This window comes from Geotrypetes seraphini, chromosome 4 (assembly GCF_902459505.1).
Source record: "Geotrypetes seraphini chromosome 4, aGeoSer1.1, whole genome shotgun sequence".
In the NCBI taxonomy this organism is placed as follows: Eukaryota; Metazoa; Chordata; class Amphibia; order Gymnophiona; family Dermophiidae; genus Geotrypetes; species Geotrypetes seraphini.
In genome coordinates this window covers 85,233,541-85,248,791 of record NC_047087.1, presented here as the reverse complement: position 1 = coordinate 85,248,791, position 15,251 = coordinate 85,233,541, and the positions used below count along the sequence as shown (strand labels likewise).

General features: G+C 41.9%; 1 protein-coding gene across 4 annotated transcripts in view; it reads right to left on the bottom strand.

Annotated features, from left to right (window-relative positions):
- LOC117359556 (multidrug resistance-associated protein 1-like) overlaps positions 1–15,251 on the bottom strand; it is a 128,267-nt gene that overhangs the window by 56,770 nt on the left and 56,246 nt on the right. For all 4 annotated transcript variants that reach the window (XR_004539264.1, XM_033942530.1, XM_033942531.1 and 1 more), the window contains exons 12-13: positions 14,960–15,086; positions 2,934–3,110 (exon numbers count right to left, since the gene is read on the bottom strand). Coding sequence is in view for 3 of the 4 variants with exons in the window: in XM_033942530.1 (XP_033798421.1) it covers positions 2,934–3,110; positions 14,960–15,086 (304 nt within the window). In the remaining variant the exon portion in view is untranslated. The remainder of the gene's footprint in view (positions 1–2,933; positions 3,111–14,959; positions 15,087–15,251) is intronic.

The window sequence follows — 15,251 nt, the reverse complement described above, 5'->3', positions numbered from 1 at the left end:
AATCCAATAGAGGGGCATAATCAAAACATATGTCTAAGTCCAATTTGGATGTATGGTGCTACACGCCTAAAGTCGGCAGTGGAAAAATGCTCATTTTCAAAAAATACATCTAATGGTTCCCTGAATGGAAATCTTTACATGATCATTATAGCTTAGAATTCCTATGTTTTCAGGCAGATTTTCTGGGACACCAGGCCGCCAAGTGGTATAAAATTTTATCTAATTATTTGAATAAGAAACCTAAAAATGGATTAAGGGATATTTGGAGCATTGAGATTAAGCATCAGATTAATGCATCTCAATGGCCACGTATTTGGTCTTGGAGAATTAAAAGTACGATGTCGGCATCTATTAGATAAACATGGTTCTTTTTGTTGCATAGAGCATTCTGGACCCCTACTAGATTACAAAAATTAGATTGCTCTAAGTCTAATAGATGCTGGCATTGTAAAATTGAAGTTGGAACTCTGGATCATCTTTTATTTTATTGTCCATATATTCAGGCATTTTGGTTATCAATATGGGATCAAGTTAACCTCTTTATGGAAAACCATGTGGCATTGTCATATGATACAGTTTTATTTGGAATGTGTATGAGAAATAAAAGCCAAATATCTGCAGTAAATAATAAGCTTTTGATGATCCTTACAGGAGTAGGGATACAACATTGAATTTGAAAAATTGTTCTAGACTAAATTACAACTTCTGGTGGAACTCAGTGTGTCATCTGTACAAAATGGAACGTTTACTTGCAATACAAAATGGTCATTTTAATAGATTTAAAGATGTGTGGAGGCCAATAATAAATCATCATAATTATTAATGTTAATTTATTATTCTTTTTCCTTATATGATAATTGAAAGAATGGGGGGACGGGTGGGTTATGATAATTCAATATATATGTGCATAATTTAATTGATTAATATACATAGGAATTATATTATTCATGTACAGATATGAGATGGGGATGGGATATAAATCTTTTAGTTATATATTGTTATGGAATTATCAAGTGATAATGTAATATGTTGTGTTCATATTTTAATGTACACTTGATGTATATGTTAATATGAATAAAGATTTGAAAAAAAAAAAAATACATCTAAATTTATTTATTTTTTTAATCATCTATCTGCATGTCCAGGCTATCGGGTCACCCAGACTGCCAGGATGTCTATCTTTATATCACATTTTTGACCAAAATTTTGTCCAAGCCCCAGATACACAGAACAAGACCATTTGAACGTCGGAGGGGCCAGTCCTGTAATGGACTGGCCACCCAGACATGACAACAGGGCAGTGGGGCACCTTACAGGGCATTGCTATGAACTTCACATAAAGGATGCCAGATAGACATCTCACCAGAACTCTTTTATAGGTTATGGTGAGCTCCCCACTATACCCACCTGTCTACAACCCCAATAGCCCTTATGGCTGCAGGTGGCATCTATATGGCAGTAGAAAATAGGGTTTAGCGGGTTTACATTTTCCACCATGAATGTAGTGGTTAAGGTGGCTTATAGAACTTGCTACTCTCTCTATGGTTCACTAGCCCTCCCCCCCAGGCCATATAAGACACCTGTGTGCAGCTCAACTAGGCTTTCCTATACCAGATGCTGATGTTCTGGAGACAGGTATGCACTTTTCATTTCTGATCTTTGTGGGTGTGTGAGGAGGTCAGTGAACACTGGTGGAACGTATGAGGGTCTTTACTTTGTCATTGCAGTGATTATCTGGTTTTTGACACCTATACCTGTTTTCACATTGTCTAACTCACAACATTTAAGCTTCCTCCAGGATGTCTAGTAAAACATTCGATTATCCCTGCAGGACGTCTAAGTCGGCCCACATCCCGCCCAAATACCACCCTGACCACTCCTCCAGATATGGCCCTTTCAGCTCTGGGTGCACAGCAGCATTTAAAGGCATAAGAAATCCTGCTACACATCCAGAAAGTCAGTTTGGCTATCGGCGCTTGGATGTCCTGTCTAATAGGACGTCAAAGTGCTAACTTAGGCGGGTTTTTAGACGTTTTAAAGTTTTGATTATGAGCCCTTTAATGTTTAGCAGATCCTTTTTAAAAGCCTCCATAAGTTCTCTTAGAATCAGCAAGTCCATCTACAGCATATGCTGTCTGCTAACCCATGATACTCCTAGCGCAATCAAGGAGAACCACTCAAAGAAACAAAAATACAAAGTCTGAACAGATTGTAAAGTCTCATAGCTGGTATAACTAACTGCCCTGTGTGATGGATAAGAAGTTTGAATAAGTCATTTTATATCCATGATGCTCCCTATTCCTGTGATTAACTAATTAAACCGGTATTCCCTTTAGAACAATGTATTGCAAACTGTGTGCCGCGGTACACTATGTGCCTTCTGAGATTTCAGGTGTGCCGTGACACACTGGCGAGGAGGAGAGTCGTCCACGCCGGCTGACTGCCTACAGGACATGCCTCTCACGGTGAGAGGCACATCCTGTAGGAAGTCAGCCAGCGCAGAAAACTCCTCCTGGCCGGCGTCTCTCCTCCTCTCCCCGCACCTCCAGGATCCCTCTATCGAAGCAGGTCGTGGCCAGATGGGCCTCCACGCATGCGCGGACGATGATGCAATGATGTGCGTGATGTCATCGTGGCAACATCCGCGCACTTCCGAATGCCTTCCGGCCGGGGTATTGGATTTAGTGTGCCACCGGCCGGAAAGTTTGCGAGACACTGCTTTAGAAGATAGCATTGCCTCATGGGCTACCTCTTTATGTAACTAGAGATTGTTGGAAAATCCATTAGCACTACAGAAGATTTGAGCCATAGCTCTGAACTTAGCACTACGGAAGCATTGAGCCATAGCTCTGAGCTTGGAGAAATGTCTCAAGCTCCATCCACTGGGCCTATTAACCATTTTTTTCCAGTATATCATTTTGTGTTTTGCTCACCCTCTCTCCGATCTCTGTCTGATCTCCCTCTGGAAGCAACTCCAGGTCTGGCAGTAAGGCACATGCCTCCAAAACCTTCTCGTAGTGCTGTTTCTGCAGTACTGCACCAAAGAGAATGTTCTCCTGCAGGACAGCATTCTGTATCCAAGCCTGCTGCGAGACATAGGCCACAGAACCCTGGAACACCAAAAGAAAAATCTGATAGTGAAGATAATGAAGCAAAAAGGTAGAGAGAACATTAGAGTACTCGGGGATGGGTGTAGGGAGACATAAGTGAGACACAAGAGGAGATATACTGCCAAGCTGCAGAATGAATATCCTTGTAAGCCAAGAAGAGGAATTTCAACTGTATACAGAAATGGACAAGGAGGCAATGAAGAGAGGAGTTATGCGAATGTAGCACACTGGCAGAAGATAAGTCACGCAGCAGAATTTTTAACAGACTGGAGGAGAGACCTGTGAGGAGCAAATTGAAGTAGTCTAAGCAGGAGTCAATAAAATGATAGATAAGTTTTGGCAGTGTGATCAAAAAGGAAGTGATGAATTTTGGTCATGTTCTAGACAAAGAAATGACAGGTTTTAGAGTATGTTGGATATGTGCAGACAAAGACTGAGGGTCCAAAGATGACCTCAAGGTTACAAGAGATAGAACAGATAGAAGAATGAGAGTGCTATCCACAGAAATAGAGAGGTGGGCTTAGGGGGAAAACAAGAAGCTCATTCTCGTCTACGTTCAGTTTCAGATAGCAGTGTGACAAGCAGTTTGCGACTTGGGCCAGGAGTTCTGGTGAAATTTCTGGTATAAGAATAAAGAGGTTGATCAACATAAATATGGTGCTGAAAATCATGAGAGAAGATCAGAGTACCAAGGTAACTACTGTATATATATATATATATATATATATAGCGAAAAGAAGAGGTCCCAAGCCAGAGCTCTGAGGTGTACCAAATGAGAGTGGAATTGCAAAGGTCTTTTCAGTTAGGCAGTAAGAAACTGCTCTTTTGTTTAGTTGCCTTTCATTTAAACAATTGTGTCTGATGAAAAGGAAAAGTTAAAAGAGCAGGATCAGTGCAGGGTGACTCAACCAGGAGGTGTAGCTGACATTACTTTCACTTTAGAAGCACAGCTAACAAAAAGGTAACTCAGACCTCAACTGCTCCTTGTCCTGAAGAGGTGCTGAGTGAGGATCTGCTAAGGGGAAGAAAAACTCCATTTTGGAATATCTTACCTGGCATTCAAACTTGGGAAAAGGTAAACTTGGGCTTCAGTAGGATATTTCATTGTCCTTCTTGTAAACCTTTTTAGTTCAGTACTCTGCTTTTGCAGCAAAGTCAGTTTAGGCAATAATGTAGCCTTTAGAGTCTCTGTTAGGGGTTTATAAAAAAAAAAAAAGTGTTTTAGTCTAGATCAGTGTTTTTCAACCACTGTTCCGCGGCACACTAGTGTGCCGCAAGATGTTGCCTGGTGTGCCGCAGGGCCGCCGGGCCCGGAGCTGACAGGGGGCCCGAGGCAGGGGCGCCAGTAGCTCGCCAAGGCAAAGTGAGTCGATCACCCAGGACTCACTTTGTCTTGGCGATCTAATCTATGGAGCCGATAAGTCTTCTTCTCCCCGACGTCAATTCTACAGTCGGAGAGGAAGTTCGGGCCAGCCAATCGCTACCTGGTTCGGGCCAGCCAATCGGTGCCTGGCTGGGCGGAACTTCCTCTCCGATTGTAGAATTGACGTCAGGGAGAGCATGCGTCGGCGTCGGCTTTGGGGCCTGTTATCCATTGGTGGGTCCTGTTCCCCGATGGCAGCGGCAGTGGCAGTGGCTTGGGGAACGGCAGGGAGAAAGAAAGAAAGGGGGCAGGCAGGGAAACAGAAGGAAAGAAGAGAAACAGAAAAAAAGAAAGAAAGGTCAGGGAGAGAGGAAGAAAAAGTTGGGGGAGGGAATGAGGTGTGGAGGAGAGAAAGCATACAGGCTGATAGAAGGGAAGAAAGATTGGATGCACAGTCAGAAGAAGAAAGTGCAACCAGAAATCACCAGACAAGGTAGGAAAAATGATTTTATTTTAAATTTAGCAAAGTGGAGGCAGTATTACCACAGTTTTCAAAGGAATTTGCCCAAATAACTTAATAGTTAACTGGGTAAATTCCCAGAGATGAAAACTTCCCTTCACTTACTATGCACAGTTCTGAATTTATATCTGCTGTCTATATTTTACAATATGGTCACCTTTTACTAAACCGCAATAGTGGTTTTTAGCGCAGGGAGCCTATGAGCGTCAAGAGCAGCGCTGGACATTCAGCGCAGCTCCCTGCGCTAAAAACTGCTATTGTGGTTTAATAAAAAGGATGGAGGGTATATTTGTCTATTTTTGTATGCTATAAAAACCAAATACAGAGAGAGACTGAGAGCTGTTGACGAAGAGCTACGTGTGTGTCTTTCTTCGATTCCAGCCAGAATATCAGCTTTGTGTTCAGCCAAACAGGCCCAGGTTTCGCACTGAATAAAGTATTTTATAATTTTTATTTCATAATAAAGTAATTATAAAATACTTTCTTTGTGTTTATTTGATTCCTATTCAAGAGAATTACTTTATATATAGTCAATATAGGCAGAGAGTTAAATTTTTTAACATTTTCTAATGGTGGTGTGCCTCGTGATTTTTTTCATGAAACAAGTGTGCCTTTGCCCAAAGAAGGTTGAAAAACACTGGTCTAGATTAGTATTTTAGGTTGCATTTCAGAGCATGAACTAAGATCAGATTAGGGCACAGATAGCAGTTGAGGAAAGTCTCTATTTAGTGTTTAATTCCCTCCCATTCTCCCCATCTCTCGCCCTTTCCAAGGCTGATCTTTTGATTTATAGACTCTTCCAGCCAATTATGAACAGGACATTGCTTGTGTAGGATTTTTTTTCCTATCAGGTGCAAGTACTTCTGCAACCACAGTATGGCTGGGAAACATTGTGTCACCAAATTTATTGCTCAGGTTGCAGCTTCTGTCTCTGTCCAGACAGAAAATGTTGCAAAAGCAGAGAAAGTAGTTCCATGTGCAAACTGTCTTCAGCTTGAATCCCTCTGAAGGAAGTAAAGGAAATGAGAGAGGAGGTGGCAAGACTGAGAAGCATCCATGAGAATGAGAGGTACATCAATGAAATGCTTCATGAGGCATCAAAGATTTCTAGCAGTGGGGAACAAGAAGCCGTGCAGAGGGAGGACAGCTGGACTCAAGATTACGGGACCCTGCAGGATTGATACTGTGACTCCACCTGTCCTTTAACTGAAGAACTGGTATGCAGCCCTAGAAGTAGAGGAGATGAGAGCATCCCAGGGAGAGGAAGGACCAAAGCTCGAAATCCCTACAGTTGCTGTATCCGTGACCACTAGGAGGGATAAGGTAGACTGGTGGTTGGTGATTCCTTCTGAGAGGTACAGAAGCGTCCATCTGCAGACCAGACATGATGTCTTGGGAGGTATGTTGCCTGCTTGGTGCCAAACTCCAAGATGTTACGAACAGCTTTGTAAGATTCATCAAGCCTAATGGCTATTATCCTATGCTGCTCATTCATGTTGGCACTAATGATACTGCTAGGTATTCCTCCGAATGTATCAAAAGTGACTTTGTGGCTCTGGGAGAGTAGATGAAGCAGTCAGGTGCACAGGTGATATTCTTGTCGATCCTCCCTGTTGAGGGTAAAGGACCAGGCAGAGAAACTTGCATCCTGGAGATGAAAGTGTGGCTGCATGGATAGTGTTGTCAAGAATGTTTCATCTGCCAGGACCATGGGATGATTTTCCAAGGGCTGCTGAGCAGGGATGGTATGCATCAATCATAGAAGGGAAGAAGTATTTTCGGATGGAGATTGGCTAACTTACTAAAGAGAGTTTTAAACTAGAATCATTGGGGCAGGGTGATCAAAGCCCCCAGGTGAGTATAAGCCCTCAGGTAAGCGAATTACTAAATACCTCTACGCAAATGAGAAAAGGATGCAATGTCTGGAAAGCAAAACATACTAATGCTCAAAGTATGGGAAACAAGGTTCTGGATCTAGAAGAGGCCGAGTTGGATTTAGTGGCGATCACAGAGATGTGGTTCACAGAGAACCATGACTGGGATATAGTTATACCGGACTATAATCTTTTCAGGAAAGACAGGGTAGGAAGAAAAGGAGGGGGACTGGCGTTATATGTTAAAGATGATATTAGAGCCACACAATTTCAGGATCTGCAGGGTAAGGAAGAAGCACTGAGGGTCAATCTGAAAAGAGGAAATGGAAAACATATTTACATTGGTGTGATATACAGGCCTCCTTCACAGACAGAAGTGGGCAGAGATTTAATAGCAGACATTCAGAATAAACCTGTAAAAGGGGAAGTATTACTAATAGATGATTTTAACATGTCAGATGTTGATTAGGGTATCCCTATTGCGGGGTCATCTAGAAGTAGAGATCCTGGATTCTCTACAAGGAGAACTGTTCAACATTTGGTAATAGAATCAATGCGGAATGGGTCCATACTGGGCAAAATGATTAGAAATGGGAAAAGTGTTTCTGAGGTTACAGTGGGTGATCATCTGGCATCCAGTGATCATTGCATGGTATGGTTTAATATTAAAACAGGTGTAGAGAGGGCTCATTGAAAAGTAAAGGTTCTAGACTTTAAAAAAAACTAACTTTGTTCAGGTGGGGGAGTATATCAAGGAATTGTCTGGATGGGAACATCTGAACGAAGTAGGAAAGAAAGTGAACAAAACTAAAAGGAGCTATTGTAAGGGCAACAAACCATTCTGTAAAGAAAGTAGGTAAAAAGAAGAGAAAAAGAAGGCTGCTTTGGTTCTCAAAAGTAGTAGTTGAAAAGGTAAGGAAAAAGAGGTTAGCTTTCATAAATGACAAAAGATCGTAGAAAGAGGAAGATAGGCAAAAATATCTGGAAAAGTTAAGAGAGGCTGGTCGAGTAGTCTGGAAAGCAAAGAAGTAAATGGAAGAAAAAATAACAGACACAGTAAAATGAGGGGCAAGATGTTTTTTTAGATATATTAGTGATAGGAGGAAGTGCAAAAGTGGCACTGTGAGACAAGGTGAATGGGAGGAATGGCACTGTGAGACAAGTTGAATGGGAGGAATGTGTAGAACCTGATAAAGATAAGGCTGGATTGCTTAACAAATATTTCTGTTCTGTGTTCACAACTGAAGCGCTGGGAGTGGGATCGGAGAAGACAAACGCAAATAAGGATGGCGGTGTGGTAGACCCTGATCAATTTTCAATGGATTGTGCTCATAAGGAGTTCACTAAACTAAAGGTGGATAAAGCAATGGGGCTGGATGGTATGTATCCAAGGATACTGAGGGAACTTAGAGAAGTTCTTGTGGCTCTGCCGGCTGACCTTTTCAATGCTCCTCTAGAATTGGAGTAATACGGGAGGACTGGAGAAGGGCGGATGTGGTCTCTCTCTACAAAATTAGAAGTAGAGAACTACAGGCCAGTAAGTCTGACTCCTTTTGTAAGTAAATTAATGAAACACTTTTAAAACAGAATAGTGACATTTCTGGAATCCAGTGGATTACAGGACCTAAGACAAAATGGATTCACTCGAGGCCAGTCTTGTCAGACAAATCTGATCAATTTCTTTGACTGGGTGACCAGAGAATTAGATAGAGGGAGCGCACTAGATATGGTGTATTTAGCAAAGCTTGACAGTGTTTCACACGGGGGGGGGGGTCTAACAAATAAATAGAGTGCCAAAGTGACGGACTGGGTCAGAACTGGTTGAGTGGAAGGTGATAGAGGGTAGTGGTCAATGTAGATCTCTCTGGGGAAAGGGATGTTTACTAGTGGTGTGCCTCAAGGTTTGGTTCTTGGACCTATTCTTTTTAACATTTTTGTAAGCAATATTGCTGAAAGGCTGTCAGGTAAGATTTGCCTCTTTGCGGATGATACCAAAACCTGCAATAAAGTAGACTCCCCTGATGGTGTGAACAACATGAGGAAGGACCTAGCTAAGCTTGAAGGATGGTTTGAAATTGGCAGGTAAGATTTAATGTTAAGAAATGCAAGGTCATGCATTTGGGTTGCAAAAACTCAAGGGAACTGTACAATTTAGGGGCTGAACATTTGTGCACAAAAGAGGAGGAGGACTTGGGTGTGATAATATGTGATGAACTAATGGTGGCCAAATAGGTTGAAAAGATGACAGCAAAAGCTAGGAAGGATGCTAGGGTGCATAGGGAGAAGTATTTCAAGATGCTTTTGAAACATAACTGCCCTTATTAGAGCTAAAACTTTTAAATTTTAAATTATCATTATTATTATTTTTTAAAATTTTCCTTCCTATCATACCTACTTTTTACGTTAACTTTACTTGATTATTGTAGTTCCTCCCTCTTTCCTCTTGTGCCCGTTCGTTTATATGTTATGAGATATTTGGCTTGTAACTTATCTCAAGTTCTACTTATGTAAGCCTGTGTCTTTGGTTCCCCATTAGCACTTACTTGTACACCGCTTAGAAGTTTGATTGAGCTGTATAAAATTTTTTTTTTTTAAATAAACTTGTAGTATGGCCAGTAGGAAAAAGGAGGTATTGATGCCCTTGTATAAGACTCTGGTGAGATCTATTTAAAATATTGTGTACAATTCTGGAGACCTCACCTTCAAAAGATATAAATAGGATGGAGTCAGTACAGAGGAAGGGTACTAAAATGGTCAGTGGTCTTCGTCATAAGGTGTATGGGGACAGACTTAAAGATAGAAACATTTAAATATCTACGTGGCATAAATATGTATGAGGCAAATCTCTTTCATTTGAAAGGAAGCTCCGGAATGAGAGGGCATAGGATGAAGTTAAGAGATGATAGGTTCAGGAGTAATCTAAGAACATAAGAATTGCTATACTGGGACAGACCGAAGTTCCATCAAGCCCAGTATCCTGTTTCCAACACTGACCAACCCAGATCCCAAGTAGTAAAACAGATTTTATGCTGCTTAGCCAAGGAATAAGCAGTAGATTTTTGCAAACCGTCTCAATATGGAAAATAAGGAAATACTTTTTTACAGAAAGGATGGTAGTTACATGGAATAGTCTCCCGGTAGAGGTGGTTGAGACTAAGACTGTGTCTGAATTCAAGAAAACATGGGACTTCTTAGGAAGAGAAGAAAACAGTGGATTCGGTGGATGGGCAGGTTGGATGGGCCATTTGACCTTTATCTGCCATCATGTTTCTACGTTTCTATGAGAGATAAGAAGAAAATAAAGACAGAAAATTTTGAGCAAGAAGAGGGCATCTAGATGTAGGTGGTGATCAACAGTGTTGAAAATGATAGATAAACTGAGGATGAGTTCAAGGACCAAGTAAAAGCTCTTTCAAGAGTAGGTCACCGTTCTTTAGAATATAGAGGGGCTATTTCTTTAGAATGTAGAGGGTGAAAACCAGACTGTAGTGGCTCAAGAATGCCTTGACAATAAACAGCATGTTCAAGTAGCTTGGATTCGAAGAGGGGGAGGGAAATGGGTTGATAGTTGGAAGGGTAGGTACGATCCATGAAGTTGGTGTTTTTTTTGAGGTATGGAGTGGTGTAACCATAGCATGTTTGAAGATATCACAATAGCTGCAGTAGACAGACTGAGCATATGACAGAACGGATGGCAGTAGGGGAGACAAAGCTAAGCAGATGAGTGAAAACAGGATCAGAGGAACAGATAGTGAGTTTGGAGGAGAAGAGAAAATCTACTGCTTCCTCTTCCGTGATTTTATAAAAGGTGATAGGGGTTGAAGGAAGGTTGTAAGAAAGTGGGGAATGCGGAGATGGAGGTAACCTGGTGAACCCTGTCATAGAAGTACTCAGACATAGACTGGGCAGAAAGTGAAGGGGGATTGGAGATAGAAACACTTTGAGGAAGGAGTTCAGTGTAGCAAAGAAACGGCGAGTGTGGGAAGCAAGAAAATTTGTCAAATGAACATTATACTTTTGTTTGGTGAGCTCAGGAAGAATCTGAAATGTATGAAGTCAGTATGGTGCAGGATTTTAGTCAAAGTGGGCCTAGGAATATACAGTAGGTAGATTCTGAGAGGTCAGCTAGCACTTTAGTAGGACAATAAAGCAAATATTTCTAAACTGGATCTCTGCTCCAGACCTCCTGAACACATGAGAGAGTCTGAGGTGAACCTCAGACTATACTTTTTTCAAAACTACATAAAAGAAATGATTTCTGCACATAGAACATATCCAAATGACAAGTGGTCAAACTTTTCAGCATGATCCTAACAGTTTAACAGACCGTAGCATGAATAATAATTATAAATCTAATAAAATTAAATGAATAATTTCAGTCCATTTGCATGTAATTGGCCATAATTCAATTAACTGTCAACAAATAATTGGCGTGAAAATACACAGCTGTTTTTCAAAGCATCTAATTGGCAGAATTCTATTAGCAGAGTTAATAAAAGTGTTTGCAGATTAAAGATTGATAATTGGAATAGCCAGCGTGTTCTCTGAAGACACAGCAGTCAGATTTCATAACTGTGCAATAAAAATTAAATCAAAGTGTCAAGGACCTCAAGATAAAGAGAAGTCAGGCTGAAGCACCTTAGTACAGAGTACAAGTCCAAAACTCCAACTGCTGAGGGATTGAGTCGATTCAGATTTTCCTGATTCTGAGGCAGAATAAAGATGAACAGTCAAATTTTGTCTCTCTTCTTCCTATACAGCATTTCTCTCTATGCCTCTTTCCTCTATCAACTCTTTTCCCCATCCAGAATCTCCCTCTTAGATACTGCAGCTTTAGAAAATGCCCAAGCCCAAAGAAGGGGGTCTGAGATCAAAGGAGGAAGCTCAGATCCCAAGGCTCTCTTCCCCCCCTCCCATGGCTATATCCTCCTTCCTCCACACACAGTCCAACGTCTCTCCCTCCCCTCAAGGCCCTGCCTGCGGCTCTCTCAGGAGCTGCAATTTTAGAAAATGGCCAAGCCCAAAAGAAGGAGGACCAGGTCTCAAGCTCCACCGCACAGTCCATCATCTCTCCCTCCTCTCCTGGCCCTGCATGTGGCTTACACTCCCTCACTCCCCCATTTCACTCCGTGAACATTTTCAGAAGCAAGTTTTCTTTTAGTGCCAGCCGCCAGCCCCAAACTGTCCCTCTGACCCACCCTTCCCTTCCAAAAACAGTAAGTTACATCAGAAGGGGCGGGTTGGGTCAGAGGAAAAGGTCCAGGACAGCCTGGAAGCAGCCTGTGATTAAGGCTGCTGCTGGCATTGAAGAAAAGAAGATTTACTCACTGGAGGGGGGAGAAGGGAGAGAGAGAGAGCCACGGGCATGGCCTGCAGGGAATGGAGAAATGCTGGACAAGGGGGGGGAGGAACAGGAGGGAGGAAGAAACACTTATAGTCTGGATTCTCAGACAGTCTGGATTTCTGACATTTGGATTTTTGGACTTGTACTGTATATCCTTCGTTTTCCCAACTCATTACGTGCACCTGAATGATATAAGCTGTGAAAATCCATATGCAGCAAAATTGACACCAGCATGTTTTAAACTAGAGGGCAAAAAATGTTTTATGTTAACATAAGAGCCGTGGCATTGGTGCACCAGACCTTCAACTCTTGACTTCTAGTTTTTTATGTCTGACTCCAGTTCTGAGTCACATTAGGCTTTACATTTTTTGTCTGGATCTAAAGTACTGGTAAATATAACTTTAGATCCAGGACAAAGATTATATATATGTATAATCACACACACAGTGGTGTCTGGGAAAAACAGAACCCTTTACAAAGTTTAAAAATATTTTACAATTGTTTAAACATTTAATAAGTGGGGGTTTTCTTAGTTAATTCATAATTTTCTGTTCAAAACATCCTCCTTCAACCTTGATACATTCACAAAATCTTTCACTTCACTAAGCTATTGACTGAATGAATTCTGGAGTTTCATTAATTAATAGCACAGCTGTTTTAGGAGTCCGATCTTGTTCAAAAATAAAGTACTCAGAAATGCCTCAAGTTTCAGGCAGAAATTTCTGCTGCAGTATGACTTTTTTTGGGGGTTATTTGCAAAAATATGTGGGTGGAGGGGCCTTTTTATCTCCACAGACACCGTGTTTGTGTGTATAGTCAAGTAGCTATATATATACACAGTGGTACCTTGGAATTCGAATGCCCCAGAACTCGAACGTTTTGGAATCCAAATTTTTTTTGTAGTACATTTTGCCCCAGAATCCGAACTCTGCTTTGGAACACACTGTACATTGTGGCCCTGATTCTGCAAAGTGCTCCCGACTGTAGGCAGCTGTAGGCATCCTACAGCTGTCTAATCAGCCAATCAGGAGGCACTTTTTCTAAAAAAAAAAAAAAAAAAATGCTCCCCAGGCATAGCGGACGTGGCTATGGCCGCCAGTCTCCCCTCCCGAACCCCCCCCCGACGATCGCGCCAGGAGAGTGCTCAACCCCTCCTGCCGGACCCCCCAATGTCCCCCTTAAGATCGCTGGCAGGAGAGTACTCAACCCCTCCTGCGGGAAGCATAAGGCCCCTCCCGCTATAGGAGGGGCCTTAGGCGCTTGGGCCAATCAGGCCCTAGGATCCTGTAGGTTGTGCAGTGGAAGGGCGGGCTTGCCTCATTTGGATGGAAGCAGGCCTGCTGGTTGGACGGTACGAGTTGCCGTCCAACCAAATTGGAAGTAAGCCCAAGGAGGGGTTCTGGGGTGGGGGCTTTCATTGGGGGGGGGTCCGGCAGGAGGGATTGGGTACCCTCCTGTCGGTGATTTTAGGGGGGGGCGTTGGGGGGTTCGGCAGGAGGAGTTAGGCACCCTCCTGCCGGCGATCTTCAGGGGGGCGGGTTCTGTCGGCAGGAAGGGGTGAGCACCTTCTTGCCGGCAATCGCGGGTTTTGTCGGCAGGAGGGGTTGGGCACCTTCCTGTCCGCGATCTTCGGTGGGGCCGTTGGGGGGGTTGGGGCATTTAAACCCCGTTTCTGTAACCGGCATCTGCAACATGGACGTCGATTACAGAATCAGGTTAACTTTGGGCGGGTGTAGGCTCGATTCTGTATATTATATATATATATCTATATCTATATATATCTATATATTGTATATATACAAGCAATAATGGAGAAAAAGGACTATTTGATCAGTCTAATTGGCACACCAGATAGGTTCAAATGAGCAGTCACAGGCCTTTCTCGATTTTCTGATCTACTCCAGTGATTCCCAATCCATTTCTTGGGATACATTTAGTCAAGAGCCTCAATGAACATGTATAAGCTAGATCTACAAATAATAGAGGCAGCACATACAAATTTTTCTCATGCTTATCTTTTGTGACTATCTTGAAAATCTGCCTAGCTAGATGGGTACAGCTGTCTGGATTGAGAATCGCTGCTCTCCTCCTGCTACCACTCTCTCCGTGTAAAATCTCCCTCATAATCCTTCTGAACTTCCCTATGCCAGTGTCATATGATAAAAACTTTGCTATATGTGGTAAGACTACCTAAATTACATACCATATCATATACTATATCCAAAGCCTTCATGAACACTTATGTTTTTCATTTATAGATGTCATTGATGTGTTACTTATTTGTTATATAGAGGATCGACAGATTGCTATTAGAGTTAATAACTCTACAATAGCTCTATTCTTCATTGATCCTCCATGTTTTTTATAAATGCATTTTTTTGTTATTTGCTCCCTGATCCATTCAAACATTATTTTGTATTACATTTGTTATATTGGAGCAACACCTCTCCCGACACGAATCACGTTTCATCCACCACTTCATCAGGGTCAAGGTGTTATGTTTCATGACAAGCGTTTGATGTTTAACCCGCCTGTCTATACATGTAGTGTATGCCACGTCTAGTTCATATGATGAACATCTTATCAATTAGTTTCTTATTCTATGGAGATTTACTAACTCTGGCACCTTATTAAAGCCAGTAAGTCTTTGATAAGTGAATGGGAGTGGTGGGGCAGCAGGGGAAGGAGATTTGCAAATAATCAGAGTCCTTTGACACTCCTAACAATCATATAAAAAAATGTATTTACTTTTCTTTGAACTGTTCCTTCCAGTTTGTCCATTTCTCCCAGGATGGCAGAGAGTAGAGATGACTTTCCGGATCCAACCTGTCCCACCACTGCAACCAGGGACCCTTCTTGGATCTTCAAGTTTAGACTGGATGAATTCATTAAAATAAAAAAATAAAAAAATCATTCATAAACTCTTCCCCATAATAGGCTAGCACAATACCATCAGGAGCCTTCTGGAGTGGTTCTTTGCAGACTATATATTTGAGGAAATAGGCAATGTGATATCACTATCAATGCAAGTCACCAGCAT